The 13,977-nt window shown below is 55.1% G+C and overlaps 1 protein-coding gene across 1 annotated transcript; it reads right to left on the bottom strand.

Moving 5' to 3' along the window:
- Positions 1–689: 689 nt before the first annotated feature.
- CSRNP1 (cysteine and serine rich nuclear protein 1) lies at positions 690–13,740 on the bottom strand. The gene is made up of 5 exons (XM_062568773.1): positions 13,666–13,740; positions 6,312–6,510; positions 3,824–4,083; positions 3,061–3,357; positions 690–1,952 (listed from the first exon to the last, which is right to left on the bottom strand). Exons 2-5 carry the CDS (start codon positions 6,484–6,486, stop codon positions 936–938), a joined length of 1,749 nt encoding a protein of 582 aa, XP_062424757.1. The 5' UTR covers positions 6,487–6,510; positions 13,666–13,740; the 3' UTR covers positions 690–935.
- Between the last annotated feature and the right edge of the window lie 237 nt (positions 13,741–13,977).

The following is a 13,977-nucleotide window of genomic DNA, read 5'->3' as shown; positions in this document are numbered from 1 at the left end:
AGAATTACAGGTATCGCACACCTTCGGGTTACCGTGTCCATGAAAGGTCTGCTAGCTACCAAAGGATGCTGCTACGCACGTTTTCCCCCTCTCCCTCCCCTCCCACCTGCTCGTGTTAGGCTCTTTCAGAAACGTTAAGTGAAGACCAGAGAGGCATCAGACAAAGCCAACGCCTTTCGGACTCCAAAAACAGCATCGTGTTGAGGATGTGCGCTGCTAAAGACCTTATTGCCCTTCCAGGTCATCGATAACTACAGTGCTCATCATGTAGTACAGGTAAAAAATAAATAAATACAGATATATTATGCAAAAAATATGATTGTACACATAATACATCTGAGGTATTACCAATTTAAATAAGGTTTCATGCTAGTTCAAGCTTCGGTGGCTACTTAAAATTCTGGAATTTGCAATAAATAGACAAAGAATGATTATGCATATAGTGTACGGATCTCTTCTGTAAACCTTGTCAGATTTAAACATAAGAGCATGTTGGGCTAACTCTTACGCAAATCACAATTTTTCACAATAAATACAGCTTCAAAAGTTGTCCTAAAAAGTTTCTGCAACACTGAAAAGTTTCTCGAAGGGGCTGCGTGTACGACTGGCAATGCTAACAAGGAGTATTTCTCAACCGGTCTTTTCATACAAAACACAAGGAAATTCATACTGGAAAGTCTTTCCCCCTCCCCACCCTCCCACCCCACCACGAAAGTTTATAAATTTTGCACAAACAGCAAGAGAACTGATTGTAGCTGCAGTATGTCAAAACGTCCGTGTTCTACAAAGACCAAAAATAGTTTGTTTGCTTAGAAAGTTCCTTTCTCGTAGCACATTTTCCTCTCGGCAAAAGTTTGTCCGCTCGACCGTTCTTCAGTTTTAGTTTCGGGGCTCCAGAGCTGCCCTCCCTCCCTCCCTCGCCCCGCAGGCGCTTTTTAAACTTTCACCGTTTCCATGAGCGATGACTTAATGGCATCTTCCAAAAGTTGATTGTCTGTGAAAGGGGCCGGGGTTTCTGGGATGGATTCAGACAACCCGATGAGGGACTCCAAGAAACAGGAGCCCTGATCTCCAGCTTGCGGGAAGCCAGGGAAATTAGGCAACTGAAACTGTAACGCTGAGAAGTTATCGAGGTTCTCGTATTCCTTTAAGGAGTTATAAAGAGGTCCCAAGTTATAGTCTGAGAAGGACTGAAAGAAATCCAAGGAGTCAGAGGAAAGGCTGAGATCCGTGTAGCTCTTGGAGCACTGCTCCGCCGAGGAGGAAGCGCAGCAGGAAAGCCCGTCGCAGTGCGCGTGGGCGGCCTCGTCCAGAAAACAGCTCGCATCCTGGTTGGCATTCTCGTCCAGGCACTCGGAGAGGTGGGACAGATGCCCGGAGCCCGTCCCCCCCGTGCTGGCCTTCTCCACGCCGGGGCCGCACTGCTCTTCGATGCCGGCACTGAAGAAATCCGCGGGGTGGAAGCAACTCAAGTTGTCCTGGCAGTTATTGCTGTTTTCTTCGACGTCGGAGTCGTTGAAGTGGAGTATCCTTGCCAGGCCGTCGTCGTCGACGTCCGACTGGGACTTGTCGGAGGGGCCGTTCTCGTAGGGCTCCTCCAGGTCCTCACTGGGGCTGGAGGAGATGGAGGAGTCCGTCATGTCGCTGCTGCAGCTGTTCTCCCCGATGGTCTCCAGGTCCATGTTGAACTGGAAGGCCGGCGTCAGGGGCACTGCTCTTTCCTCGAAGACGGTTTTCCCTACCGAACATCCAAACTGATGGAGCCTCTCCCGAAAGGAGGACTCGGCGCCTTCGGCTGTTTTCTCACTGCTCTGCTGCTTCTTCTCCAGCTCCAGTTTCATAATGGTGTGGATGAAGTGGGTCTGCACGCGGGCCTGGTTGAACTCGATTCGCCCTTCGGTGTTTCCGCAGCCGTCCTTGGTGCAGCCGCAAGGGAATGACGTGTGATCCATCTGCCACGGGAACAAGCACACGCGGGGTTAGACCTGTGGGACCAACCCACCTCTGAGGGTGTCCTACCCCCGTCCCTTCTGCGCCAAGACACTGCGAGAGCCGCTGCAAGCAGCAAGGAAACTGTGACACGAAATCATGGGAAGTGCGGCTTAGTAAAACTGAAACTGCCCTTTACTCGCTCACTGACTCTGAGAAACCACCTCTGCAGTGCAAACTGACAGCTAAGAGACTTGAAAGGAAGATTATTTAAAAAAAAAAAAAGAATAGAAAATGGCATTCTGCTCTTTGGTAGGGTTGTCATAAAAAAAAATGATGAATTTCAGTACAACTTACGACTGGAAAGGTAACAGGCAAAAAGAAATGTAACGCATTAACCCTTAAAAAGAAAATATATATGGAAAACAGTGGGCAAATATGAGGTTTAATATATCGTGCTGTTTAATACATATGCATACCATGAGCTCTTGTCCCTCTCTGAGAGGGGGGACAAATTGTCTAGCTGGCATCTGTGGTGCCGTCACATCCGAATTAGGACCAGCCACTAGAGGGGGGCTGTGACACACGCACGGAGCCCGGGTTTGCGCACACCCTCCCCGCACCAACCCCATCCGCTAACCACAACAGCTAGGGCTTCAGTGGCCCCCAAAACGGGAAACGTGTCTCCCCAGACACAGCCTGGCACACACGCACCAGGGAGGGGAAGAAAAAAAAGAATAAAATCCCTAACAGAAAATATAGGCATCACTCCGCCGGCTTCGTTTGCAGGTGGCCTCCACAGCTCACTATGGGGTGATGCCCAGCCGATGCTCCCAGTGACGTGGACAGTGTCTCTTAAGGTTTCCTCTCTGGTTAGCACCAAATGCATTTTTTTAACCGGGTGGCCTAACTCCATCCTCCTTGCCCCAAACCAGCCTGCTTTTAACGCCCACGAGCCAGCTGGAGCCTTGGCTTTCCCCTCTGGCCCTGCTGCCCGCGCACCCGCTCGCTGCGTGCGGGCTCACATTTCGCTCCCGCTCGGGTCCCCCCGCCAGCGCCCTCCCCTTTCCCTCTCCAGCAGGTGGGACGTGCGGTGGCGCGCTGCCCGGGAGCCGCGGCGAAGCGCCCTACCTGACACTTGATGCCCGCTAAGCTGCAGCTGCAGGTCTCCGGATCGCAGAACTCCTGGCAGTCGCAGCCGCAGTCTTCCCGCGACAGGCGGATGTTGTGCAGCTCCCGCTTCTCCTCCTTGTCGATCTTCTTCACTCCCACGGCTTTGAGCAGCGCCCGCCTCTTCTTGGCTGGGTAGGGCTGGAGGAAGAAGCCGTCTTCCAGGTCCACGTTGCTCACGTCGATGTCGTCGTCAGAGATGTCTTCGATGGTGAGTTGGTTGGCCTCTTCCGACTCCTTCGTGCCGTTCATGGTCAGCTGGGAGCAGAGCATGGGCAGAGTGTTAGGGACCTGCTGCGACCACCAAGCTCCACGTGGCCGGGAAAATCACGGAAAGGGGATCAAATCAGTGGCTGCCCACACCCAGTTTGGGGAGCAACTAGAAAGGGAAGGTTTGCTCCAGTGGTGGCAGGCTCCAGGATCAACATCTGGGTCACAGTCCCCAGGACAAACCTGACTTTTCCCAGAGAGCCCAAGGCCATGGAGGGCACAGGCCTCTCCTTAAGGTCTCACCTGAAGACCTGACAGATATCCAACGCATGGAATTCAGCATTTTTTTTGTCACCCTTCAAGTGTAGAGAACTGAATTGAAAATCCTATGCTGGAGTCTGTGTTTTTTGGTGATCAAGCAAGGCCAAGGACTTATGTCCTGAGGTCACAGAGAGGCCTCGAATAAAAAGTGACTATTAACTACGAATATTCACCCGCTCACGCTCTTACTCACTTTCCATTTCAACGCTTCCAACTTCTCTTCTTTTAATTTCTCTTCGAGTTTCTCCCGGCGGACGTTCTCCTGCTCCTTCGAGAACTCTGCTAGCGTGAACTGCCTGGAGGAGCTGTGCTTGCTCACCATCCCCAGGGTGCAGCCACCGCGACTAGGCACGCTCGTGAACCCCTGGCAGCGCGGGAAGTAAAACACAGTGACCCGGTCAAACTCCACATTGTTCTTCTTTAGTCGCTTGGATTTCTTCAGGATAGACGTGGCTAAAAACGGAAAAAAGCACATAAAGTCAGGAGGGCCACCCTCGCAAACGGAGGGCTGTAGATATTACGTAAAGGCAGGACTCGCAATTACTCTCGCAAGAGCGACGTGGCAGGGTAAGGTCACGGCATCAGCTGAAGGCTCCTTGTCCTGTAGGATCTAACTGTCCAAAGAGGGAAAACGGATGGATAGAAACTAAGCCAAGCCCTGATGCTGCAGAATCGCTGAGTAGATTAACCCTACGAAGCGGCTGCTGCTTCTCCTGCCTGCATGACCTCCTCCAGGAAACACAGATTTGCTTATTCTTCAAGCGCAGCAGAGCACAGCGAACAAGCAACACAACATCTCACGGGCCGGTCTTGCCTCGGACCAGAGCGCCGTGCCGGCAAGCTGCTGCCATCCGCGTTTGGGACGGCGAGGTCCGCTCCCGGGATGCCCGAGCACAGACCCTGCACGCGAACGGGCTTGTGTAGCCTAGCACAAAGCAGCCGAAAGGGCTGTTTTCCCGGTACTTCCTTGGACCATCCCCTGGGAGGAACTACGAATCTAGAGCTTATTCCCAAGAGGCTCAACTGAGAGCAGCTGCAAAGGCATTCATCCCCACGCAGGTGATCCCGGGCTAAACGTGGCAAAACATGGCTCTGGTTCGTCTCAAACTGCTGAAACATGCTACCCCCACCTAAAGCTGAGCCCCTCTGGGGATACCTGGCTCTGCGCGTTTGCAAACGCCAGGGGTGGAGGCGGACTAATCGGCAGGGGCAACCCGAGAGCCACGCTGGCCGCAGAAAGGGGAGCGCCAGTCGCGGTAATATTGGGTTACAGAACTGCTTTATTTCTGCAATTTGAGCACTTTGGGGGGGGGGGGAGTTCGGTCCCGTTGGCTGCTAATCCCTCCCGGGAGGCAGCACGGACATCTCAGTCGCCATCACGAAAGGCTCGGAGATGCCCCAGCGCGGTCGCGACGGTGGCAGAGACGGGAGCCACCCTCGCCGGGCGCCGTCGCTGCAGAGACCGGACCCGAACGACCGCCCCAAACGCGGGGCGCCTGGCTGGGGAAGCGCGGGGCCGGGCGGCGAGGCTCGCCCGCGTTTCGCCCGGCCTCGCTCGCCGAAGCCCAGCATTTCGGCGAAATCCGGCCAGCCGTGCCGGCTGACTCGCGGCGGGTTTCGAACGGGGGCCTGCGCTCGCTCCGACGCTATCTCCGCGCCCGTTCGGCACGACCTCGCGTCCATCTGCCACGCGAGCTCTCTGTCCGAGGGCGACTTGACCACCGCGACCATTTATCGACGGAGCTGCTACGCTTCGGCGTTCGCTTCTCCTTCTCCCCCCCGCTCCTCCCCAACCTCCCCCAAATTGCTTTTCCATTCCCGACCCTTCTCCGATTGAGCCAGGGAATACAAAAAGTTCATTGTTTTGCCCCAAAACCTAAGAAGACAAGCAAGAATGAGACTCTTTATTATTACAAGACTTCTAAAGCCTTTTCAGACCACTGCATGTTTGTGTATGTCTGCTAAGTGGACCTTAACTGCTCTATACAGTGGGTATTCAGCACAATTTACTAGGCTGGACCATTTCTCCTCACTGAAGATGGTCCCCTATTGTTTCTTTTCGTTCTTTGCCTGGCAGATAAGGATTTTTACAACCTTCTCGCCGACGTGTTTGCTGAGAAAGCTCTCCAAACTGATTTTGCTGAGAAAACAAAGTAGCATTTATCTGCCTTAGCAGCGGAGGCAATGTCAAAGGTGTCGTGATCTCTGGCAGAGCACCCATCTTACTCAGGAAACGGGCTTTGAAATGGCAATTAAGCCACTGGTTAATCATTTTTAAAAACTAACATTATGGGCCTGCCCTGTCTGCTTAAGAGTTGTCCACTTAATGGTTTGACAGTGAGTGGAAGGATCTGAGGAGGGAGCCACAGTATTGGCTTCAAGGCACCAGTCTGGCTCTGCAGGCTCAGGTCCTACAGGTTTCTATTTTTGGAAATCTGAACTTCTGCAAAAAAGTTATCGATGAATAACAAGTACTGGGAGGAAGGGGAGAACGGCTGAAGAAGACGACCCTGAAAATGCCAGCTATTGTAAAAAACAACATAAATCATTTGGCTTAATGACATGAAGAAGGTGACACGGCCCCTTCCACCCACGAAGGTGCGCTCCAAGGGGTATAGAAATGCCCTGTCCGACCCTGGGGACCCCGGAGGCTCTTGCCAGTGACGACATGGGATACTCACGGGTGAAACTGGGCGTTAAGGCCGAGCTGGGCTTGGTCTCTCCGTGCGAGCTCTCCTCGTCCGATTCCCAGCCAGAGGAAGCCGAGGAGGAGGACAGCGGGGAGCAGGAGGAGGAGGAGCAGTAGGTGCCGTCATCCCCCAGCTCTTCGTACTTCCTTTTCAATACCCCGCTCATGGTGGCGCCGTGTCTTTCATATACCTGAAAACCAAGGGAGAAAGGCAAAATTAAGCGCGGGAAGCGCTGACAATTCCCAAGGACGAGCCACGACGGCGGTAACCGCTGGCACGACACCAAGTCAACCTGCCCGAGCCCTGGGGAGGAGGGGGGGGGGGATTCCCAGCAGGTGCCCCCCGCGCGCGCCTGCCGAATTTCCCACTTCGCCCGCCGAAAGCCAACCCTCGCGCACGATACGCCGCCCGGAGACAAACTCAGTCGGCGCAAACGTTACCAGAGGACGAGCGCGACGCTTTGCTTCCTAACTCTTTGATGTTAACTCCTCACCCAACTCGCTTTCGGTGCAGTTACAGCTTCAACGTCTTGCTAATTACAAAAATAAGCCCGTTTGCGGAGAACAATCTGCTGGCATGATTTACTTGCTATAGGCCCCTGGGGAAACAGACTTATTAAATGAAGCACTGAAATACAAATGTATCAGCTGTGAAGAACGGCCCTTCTCCTCACGGTGCCTTTCAGAGCCAGTCCCCCATTCAATCAGCTATTCTCGTTTAGGCTGGGTTATGTATCAAGCGCGGTAGCAATTAAAACCAACATAGCTAATTAAAAACAAAGTAGTTCGGCGCTGGTCTCTATTTCTAAATCTCTGTCGTGCTTTTCCATCATCTCAAGTAAGAAAAAATGAATATTGCTGTTGGGAGTCTCTCTTCCCTGCCCTCTCTTTTGCGTGCCTGCCCGTGCGTTCAGGTCTCCAGAAAAGCCCACCCTGCTGGAAGATGCCAGCAGAAAATACGAACCTCCTCCAACTCCAAAACCGCCTTTTAATTTTAGTATCTCAGTAGCCTGCACAGTAATACCCGGCGTTGCAGAAGCGCGCTTGGAGCCTCCAGAGCCCGTAAGCGCCAATTAATCACCTTCGCAAGCAGCTTTCCTGGGAGACAGCGAGACCCTAAAAGGTTAAAAATTGTTGGACGGAATCAGTCCTGCGGTTCCAAAAAGTTAATCATTTGCCGCAGCATGTGCCGAGGGGGCCCGGCGCGGCGGCGCTCTGCTCCGGGGGCCGGGCCAGGCCACCGCAGACCCGCCTCGTCCCTCTCCGCGGACCTGGAGCTGCAGGTGGTTTTGCCGCCCGTTGGTTTTTTTGGCCTGAATCCAGCACAGATGGGGGAGAAGGTGGATCTGGCCGGCGTCCATCAGCCGTGTGTGTCCTACCTGACACCTGGATTAACCCCTTGGCTGCCTTGGTCTGCGCAAGGCAATCTGCAGAGGCTGCCAAGCTGCAACGAGAAACCTCAACTCTCTTTTTTTCTGTGCGTGTGCGTAAAGCACCCACTTGCTCTAAGACACGAACGGGAGGGCAGAAACCCTCCAAACCTGCCACCTGCAGCAGAGGCTTGCAACGAGTCCTGGTGGAGGCTGGAGGACTTCTCAGCCCAGCTCTCTCACTTCCACAGCTGAAGACAAGGAGCGGCCAAGAACTTCGCAAGAAATGGCAAGCGGCAGAGCAACGCCTCTCTGCTCCTCCAGGCTTCCCGACCACCAGCGGCTCCTCGTGAAGGCCCAGCCTCCAGGTCTGCCACTGGCCACGGATGCCACCTTACAGCCACTGAAGGGACAAAGAAGCCCTCTGAGGAGTCCCCGCACGAACAGAACAGACGGTGAGCAGCAAAGATAAGCGCCCCTGCGCCAAAGGATTCACAAAATGTGGTGAAAGCCAAAACACAAATGGGCGTGGGTATAATTTTGACTACATGCAAGCTTGCCAGGAGACGGAGGAGGGTGGTAGAGCAGTCAAGGTCACACAGCTAAAATGAAGATAAGCCGAAGGGAAATAATGTTGGTCCGGCCAGGCTCACTTGCTGCAGGACCCTCTCCTCCCTGCTCCACGCCGACATGAATGGCTACTTCTCAAGACTTATGACCCTCACAACTTCTGCCCATGGGCCACAAATGGTGCTGTGGGCCACAACCACCTTCCACACCCCATCCATCCAAGGGCTGGAGCCTCCCCTCAAGGGATTGCTTCTGCCCCAGCACAGATATCCATCTCCCTCCTTGAACAGCAGGACCCCAAGCCCTGCCTCCAGGGGCGTATCTGGCTCCACCGCTGGGGAGCATCAAGACCTTTCTAACTCACAGCCTTGGGTTAGAAACACCAGGGCAGAGGGAACAGCAGAATAAAGGATGGCACTCATTTTTGCATGGCTTAACCGGTCTGCATGACTATTGAACACAATAGCATTCGTCGCTTAGCATGAGCTGCACAGCCTCCCCCCAAACCACAGGGCAGAAAAAACAAGTATTCTCTCGAGTAAACTACCCAGACTAACACAAACACACAGCCAGAGCCAAGAAAGCTATGTTTTAGATAGCGCAGTTTTTCTTTTTCCTCCATAAAAAAAGATGGTCCTTGATTAGGCGTATTTAACAGAAGAAAGAAGGAAGGTGCATACATCCCTCCCATCTATAAGAATAAGCCAAAACATAGAAGAAAAAGCCTTTGGCATGCCGTAGTATTCAAAATATCTGTTATTTTGTCAGCATAAGATAGGTATCATGCTAACACGATCCTCAGTTAATGGGAGAAAGCTTCTGGAGAACCTGTTGCCCAACAATCATGTTCTCCCATGATGCCTTCCCCCACTTTCTGTTTCCTGATTTTAGGCTGGAACATTTTCCAGGTGAAGTTTTTAGACGCTTCTCATGAACTACGCACCGTACAAACACAGCAGGGCTGCACTCATCAGTGTCTACTTCCATCTACCCCCCAGAAAAAAAAATCCTACAGGACTGTCAAGCCAGTGCTTTGCCCCCCTGACCCCAGCCTTTGGGAGCAGAATTCACTCCAGCTACTTGAGCACTGCCTTGAAACCAATGTCGCCGAAACTGCTGGATGCTCAGCCAAAAAGCCTCAGAGGCCAATTCAGACGCAGTGAGGATATTTTAATTGCAGTAATTCCACAAGTCTTAATCTCAAATCCACATTTATAGCCGTACACTTACATAGAAGTCACAAGAATGTGCATAGTAGCGTGAAGGAAAAAAGAAAGATCTCCTGTGCTTGCCGTTGCAAATCTCTCCAAGCACCACGGAGTGCAGGAGGATTTTACCACCTTCTCTCTCTATTTTTTTTTTTTTACATAACCTGAAATAAAATAATCCTATCTTCCTTTTAGTTGCCAAAAAAGACATTCTGTTCTTGGCTAAGACTTCTTACTCATCTATTTTACTGAAAACAGCTTTTGGAACAAGTACATAATGCAATGGATCAAACCCGCAGGAATTCCTCTCTGGCACCAGAACTCCCACTATCCTGGGAATACTTTCTAACAAATATTTAGCCCAGATGTGCATTCCTTTCTTTTTCTCTCTCTCCCTCCTTTTTTTTTTCTTTTTTTTTTTTGAGCATTAAAGTTGGGGGGGGGGAAGTGGGTGGAGGTGGCTGTCTAGTTGGGGGGAAGGGAACTGAATCTGCTAAGTCCTATTTCTGGCGCTCAGCAAGTTGCAGGGTAAAGCCCTAACACACTGGAATGCAAGGAATTAATGTTTTAACTATCCTCCTCTTGGACGACATATCAGCTGTAAATATTTCGAGTCATTTAGATTTAAGAAGATTTGGCATTTGTGTAGCCAAGCAGAGAGGAAGGCAACCAAAACCAGTATCAGTGTCCAGTTGGTCTATTTATAACAAACCACACAAAGAGACATTATGGTTTTGTGCGCAAGGATGTGGATACGAAGTTTCTGAGTTGTATTTTGGGGCTCTGTACACACTTTGCAGGGTGCGACAAGGCGAGAGAGGCAGCCGCAGCGTTCGCTAGCACCCCGGTTCCCCGCACCAGCTCCTCCAGCACTGCAGGAGAACCTCGACGAGCGAGGATGCTTCAGACTGGTGGTTTGGAGCATCCCAAAGCACGAAAGCATCCCCAATCTGGGCAGCAACAGCTAAAAGCCAATTTCCCTCTGCAAAGCGAGATGTTAAAAAAAAAAGAAGAATTAAAGAGTGCAGTGGCCTGAAGATATCCATTTTTCACTTTCTGGGCCCATCTCCTGCCTTTCTGGGTGCGATGAGCCCTGGAAGTCGAGGCGGGCTCTTCCCGGCCCAGCGCGAAGCGCAATCCGGCGCTGGAAGCGGGCGAAGCATCCCGCCGAGCTAGCCGGAGTCCACAGGAGCTTGAGAAGCAGCCGTCACGTTATTTCGGTCGGGTATGACTCCGGATACGCTCACGGAGCCACGTCGGAGTCACGGGGAGGGGGAGGGAGGGATTCCTGCCTTCTTCCCCGGCGAGGAGCTGGGTGCTCGTCCGTGTGACCTGCTCACGGCGGGCCAGTCGACCTCGGGGTGAGTATCCCTAAAAAAGCGGCGCGGAGCCGAGCTTTTCCCCTAACACGCCCGACGTGCGAAGCCCGGCGCTGATCCCAGCAACGCCTCCGGGCGACTCGCTAACCAGCCCGCTATCAGCCCTGATTCATTGCTCATTCATTTAACTATTTTAATTCTTGGCATATTTACTTAAGCGGTTTCCCTCGCGCCGCTGCGGCGGCTCCGACGCTTGCCGGGCGCGCAGCGCCGGGCGCCCGTCTCGGCGAGACCCTCCGCGGGAGCGAGCCTGCCCGGGCGCGGGAGCCGGGCTTTCCAGCTCCGACCAGATTATTTTCACTCAGCTGGGTCTAAGGTTTCATAACCTTCCTCTGGTTAAAAATAGACTCTGCCTACTATGCAACAGTAAAACCCAAACTACTCAGCGCCACGGAACAGCAGCATGAATCAGTTCATAGTACCACAACACATATATATATTTTTCCTCATGCCAGAGCCTGAACAAGCAAAATATCTTCCCCGGGAAGAACGTAAGAAGTGCTTACTTGATCTAATAATTTTCAAAAAGCCCAGGGAAAAGAAAAACCACCACTAACAAAAACGGCTTTTATATTTTCTGTCAAGCCATTATTTCTTGCCGGCAACTTGAAAGGTAAATAAGAAACATTAGCAAATGCATTAAAGGTTATCTGACATGGCCTAAATGAAATGAGGTTCAAATGCACTCAGCCCAGATTGTACTGTAATAAATATGAAAACAGCAAAGTATGCTTTGTCTAGGAAAATCCTCTATTTGATTACACCTTATGAATAATTCACACCAGGTTTCCATATTTGTCCTCCTGTAGGTACACACTGTGCATTACCTTGCCTGCTATATATACGCACACATTTCCTGCACTAAATTATTAAGGGCTTGCCAGGAGCTGCGGAGTCTCTCGGAGCAGAGAACAAACGCGCTCTCCCGAAAATAAACCTCCGAACCTTGACGGGCCTCATGGGCGAAGCGCTCAGCAAGAGGAAAAAAAAAAGAGAAAAAAGAAAAACTCGGGGAAAAATGAAAATGAAAAACAAAAACAAAAACACACACGTGCTGATGACTTGATAATGCGCTGTAAGAAATGACTAGACTTTTAGGTTTGCAAATGACTGGGAGCATTTTCTGCCCGTCCGGCCGATGCTTTGCAATTAGGCGCGTTAGTAAGCGGGGACTGCTTCGGCAGAGGGCTGTGGCGTGTGTCAGCCCCCTCCCAAAGCGCCATTCTGTAACTCGCAGGTGAGAGACACTTCGGGTGGGGGGTGGGGGTTGGAGAGTGGAAATACACAGTGAGGAAACTTTATTAGATATTTTCCCAGGTGCAAACTCAAGCCCAAACTGTTTATTTCGGGGAGCGAAGGAGGCCGGCGGCCCGGGCGCGGAGAGGCTGCCGGTAGGTGTTGCTGTAGCGACGGGAAAACATCCTCGGCCGGGCAAATTTGGGGAAGAGAGCGCCGTCAAGCCGCCTCCCCCCCTCCTCTTCCTCCTCGCCCCCCCCCCCCCCCCCCCCGTGGTTCTTTCAACATCACAAAATTGAAACCGCAGCCTTAAAGATGGAGCGGAGCGGGCTCCTGCCTGAACTGACAAGGGGAAAACTGAGTGCAACTCAAAAAAATAGATATATAGATAGACAGACAGACAGATACCCGCGCACACATACGTCTATCTGTGCACACACAGAGACAGCGCAGCGTTTCCACCTGGCCGCCGGGACGCGGCCGCCGCTCGGCAGCGCCGCGGGCGGCAGCGCGGGGGCGGCAGCGCCGGGGGCGGCGCGGCCCCGTCGGGTCTCTGCCGCCTCCTCCGCTCCCGCTGCCGCCCCGCGCCCGGCGCCGCCGCCGCCGCCGGCGCCGCCGCCGGCGCCGCCGCGCTCCCCGCGCCCCGCGGGCGGCCGCGCTCAGGAGCGGCCCGGCCAGACGGCGCCGCCGCGGCGCGCCCACCCGGGCCCCGACGGCGCGGCCCCGAGCCCGGCCCCGAGCCGGACCCCCGACCGAGGGGACCCGAGCCGGGCGCCCCCGATCGAGGGGCACCGAGCCCGGCCCCGAGCCGGACCCCCGACCGAGGGGACCCGAGGCGAGCGCCCCCGACCGAGGGGCACCGAGCCCGGCCCCGAGCCGGACCCCCGACCGAGGGGCATCGAGCGGGCGCCCCCGACCGAGGGGCCCCGAGCCCGGCCCCGAGCCGGACCCCCGACCGAGGGGACCCGAGGCGAGCGCCCCCGACCGAGGGGCACCGAGCCCGGCCCCGAGCCGGACCCCCGACCGAGGGGCATCGAGCGGGCGCCCCCCACCGAGGGGCACTGAGTAGGATGCTCCCCATCGAGGGGCATCGAGCCGGACCCTCTGACCGAGGGGGAACCGAGCCCGGCACCGAGCCCGGCACTGCCGACCGAGCGGCACCTAGCCGGGGACCCTCCGACCGCGGGGCACCAAGCCGGGTACTCCCCACCGAGGGGCACCGGGCCGGACCCCCCGGGAGAGGGGCATCGAGCGGGCGCCCCCCACCGAGGGGCACCGAGCCGGCACCCCGACGGCGGGACACCGAGTCCGGCAGCGAGCCGGGAAGACCCCCCCCCCCAACCGCACGGGCCACTGATCCCGACCCCCACAACGACGAAGCACCGAGCCGGACCCCTGGATGGCGGGGCCGAGCTGCCCCCCCCCCCCCAAAAAAAAAAAAAAATAAAATAAAATAAAAACACACGACCGAGGATCACCGCGCCGGGGACCCCCCGAGCGAGGGTCTCCGAGCGCGGCCCCGAGCCGAACCCCGCGCGGGACCCCCCGACGGCGCCCCTCGCCCCCGGGTGCCGCAGCCCTACCTGCGGCGCGGCTCGGCTCGGCTCGGCGCGGCTCGGCGCGGCGGCGGCGGCGGTGCCTGGCGCGGCGCCTCCCGCTGCTGCTGCCGCCGCTGCCGGGGCTGCGCCGCGCCGCGCTGCGCTGCCCTTTTTCGTCAGTGGAAAACTCCTGGGCTCTGACGCAGGCGGTGACAGGGCGCGGAGACGGCGCGGCCCGGCCTGCCCGCCCGGCTTCCTGCCCCCCCGGGCGGCCCGCGGGCAGGGCGGGCAGGGGGGCGGCCGGCGCCTCCCGCTGCCCGGGCGCCGGCGGGGGGCGCGGACCCGCCGCCGCCCCCT

Source organism: Rhea pennata, chromosome 2 (assembly GCF_028389875.1).
Source record: "Rhea pennata isolate bPtePen1 chromosome 2, bPtePen1.pri, whole genome shotgun sequence".
NCBI lineage: Eukaryota > Metazoa > Chordata > Aves > Rheiformes > Rheidae > Rhea > Rhea pennata.
This window is presented reverse-complemented; position numbering and strand designations above follow the sequence as displayed.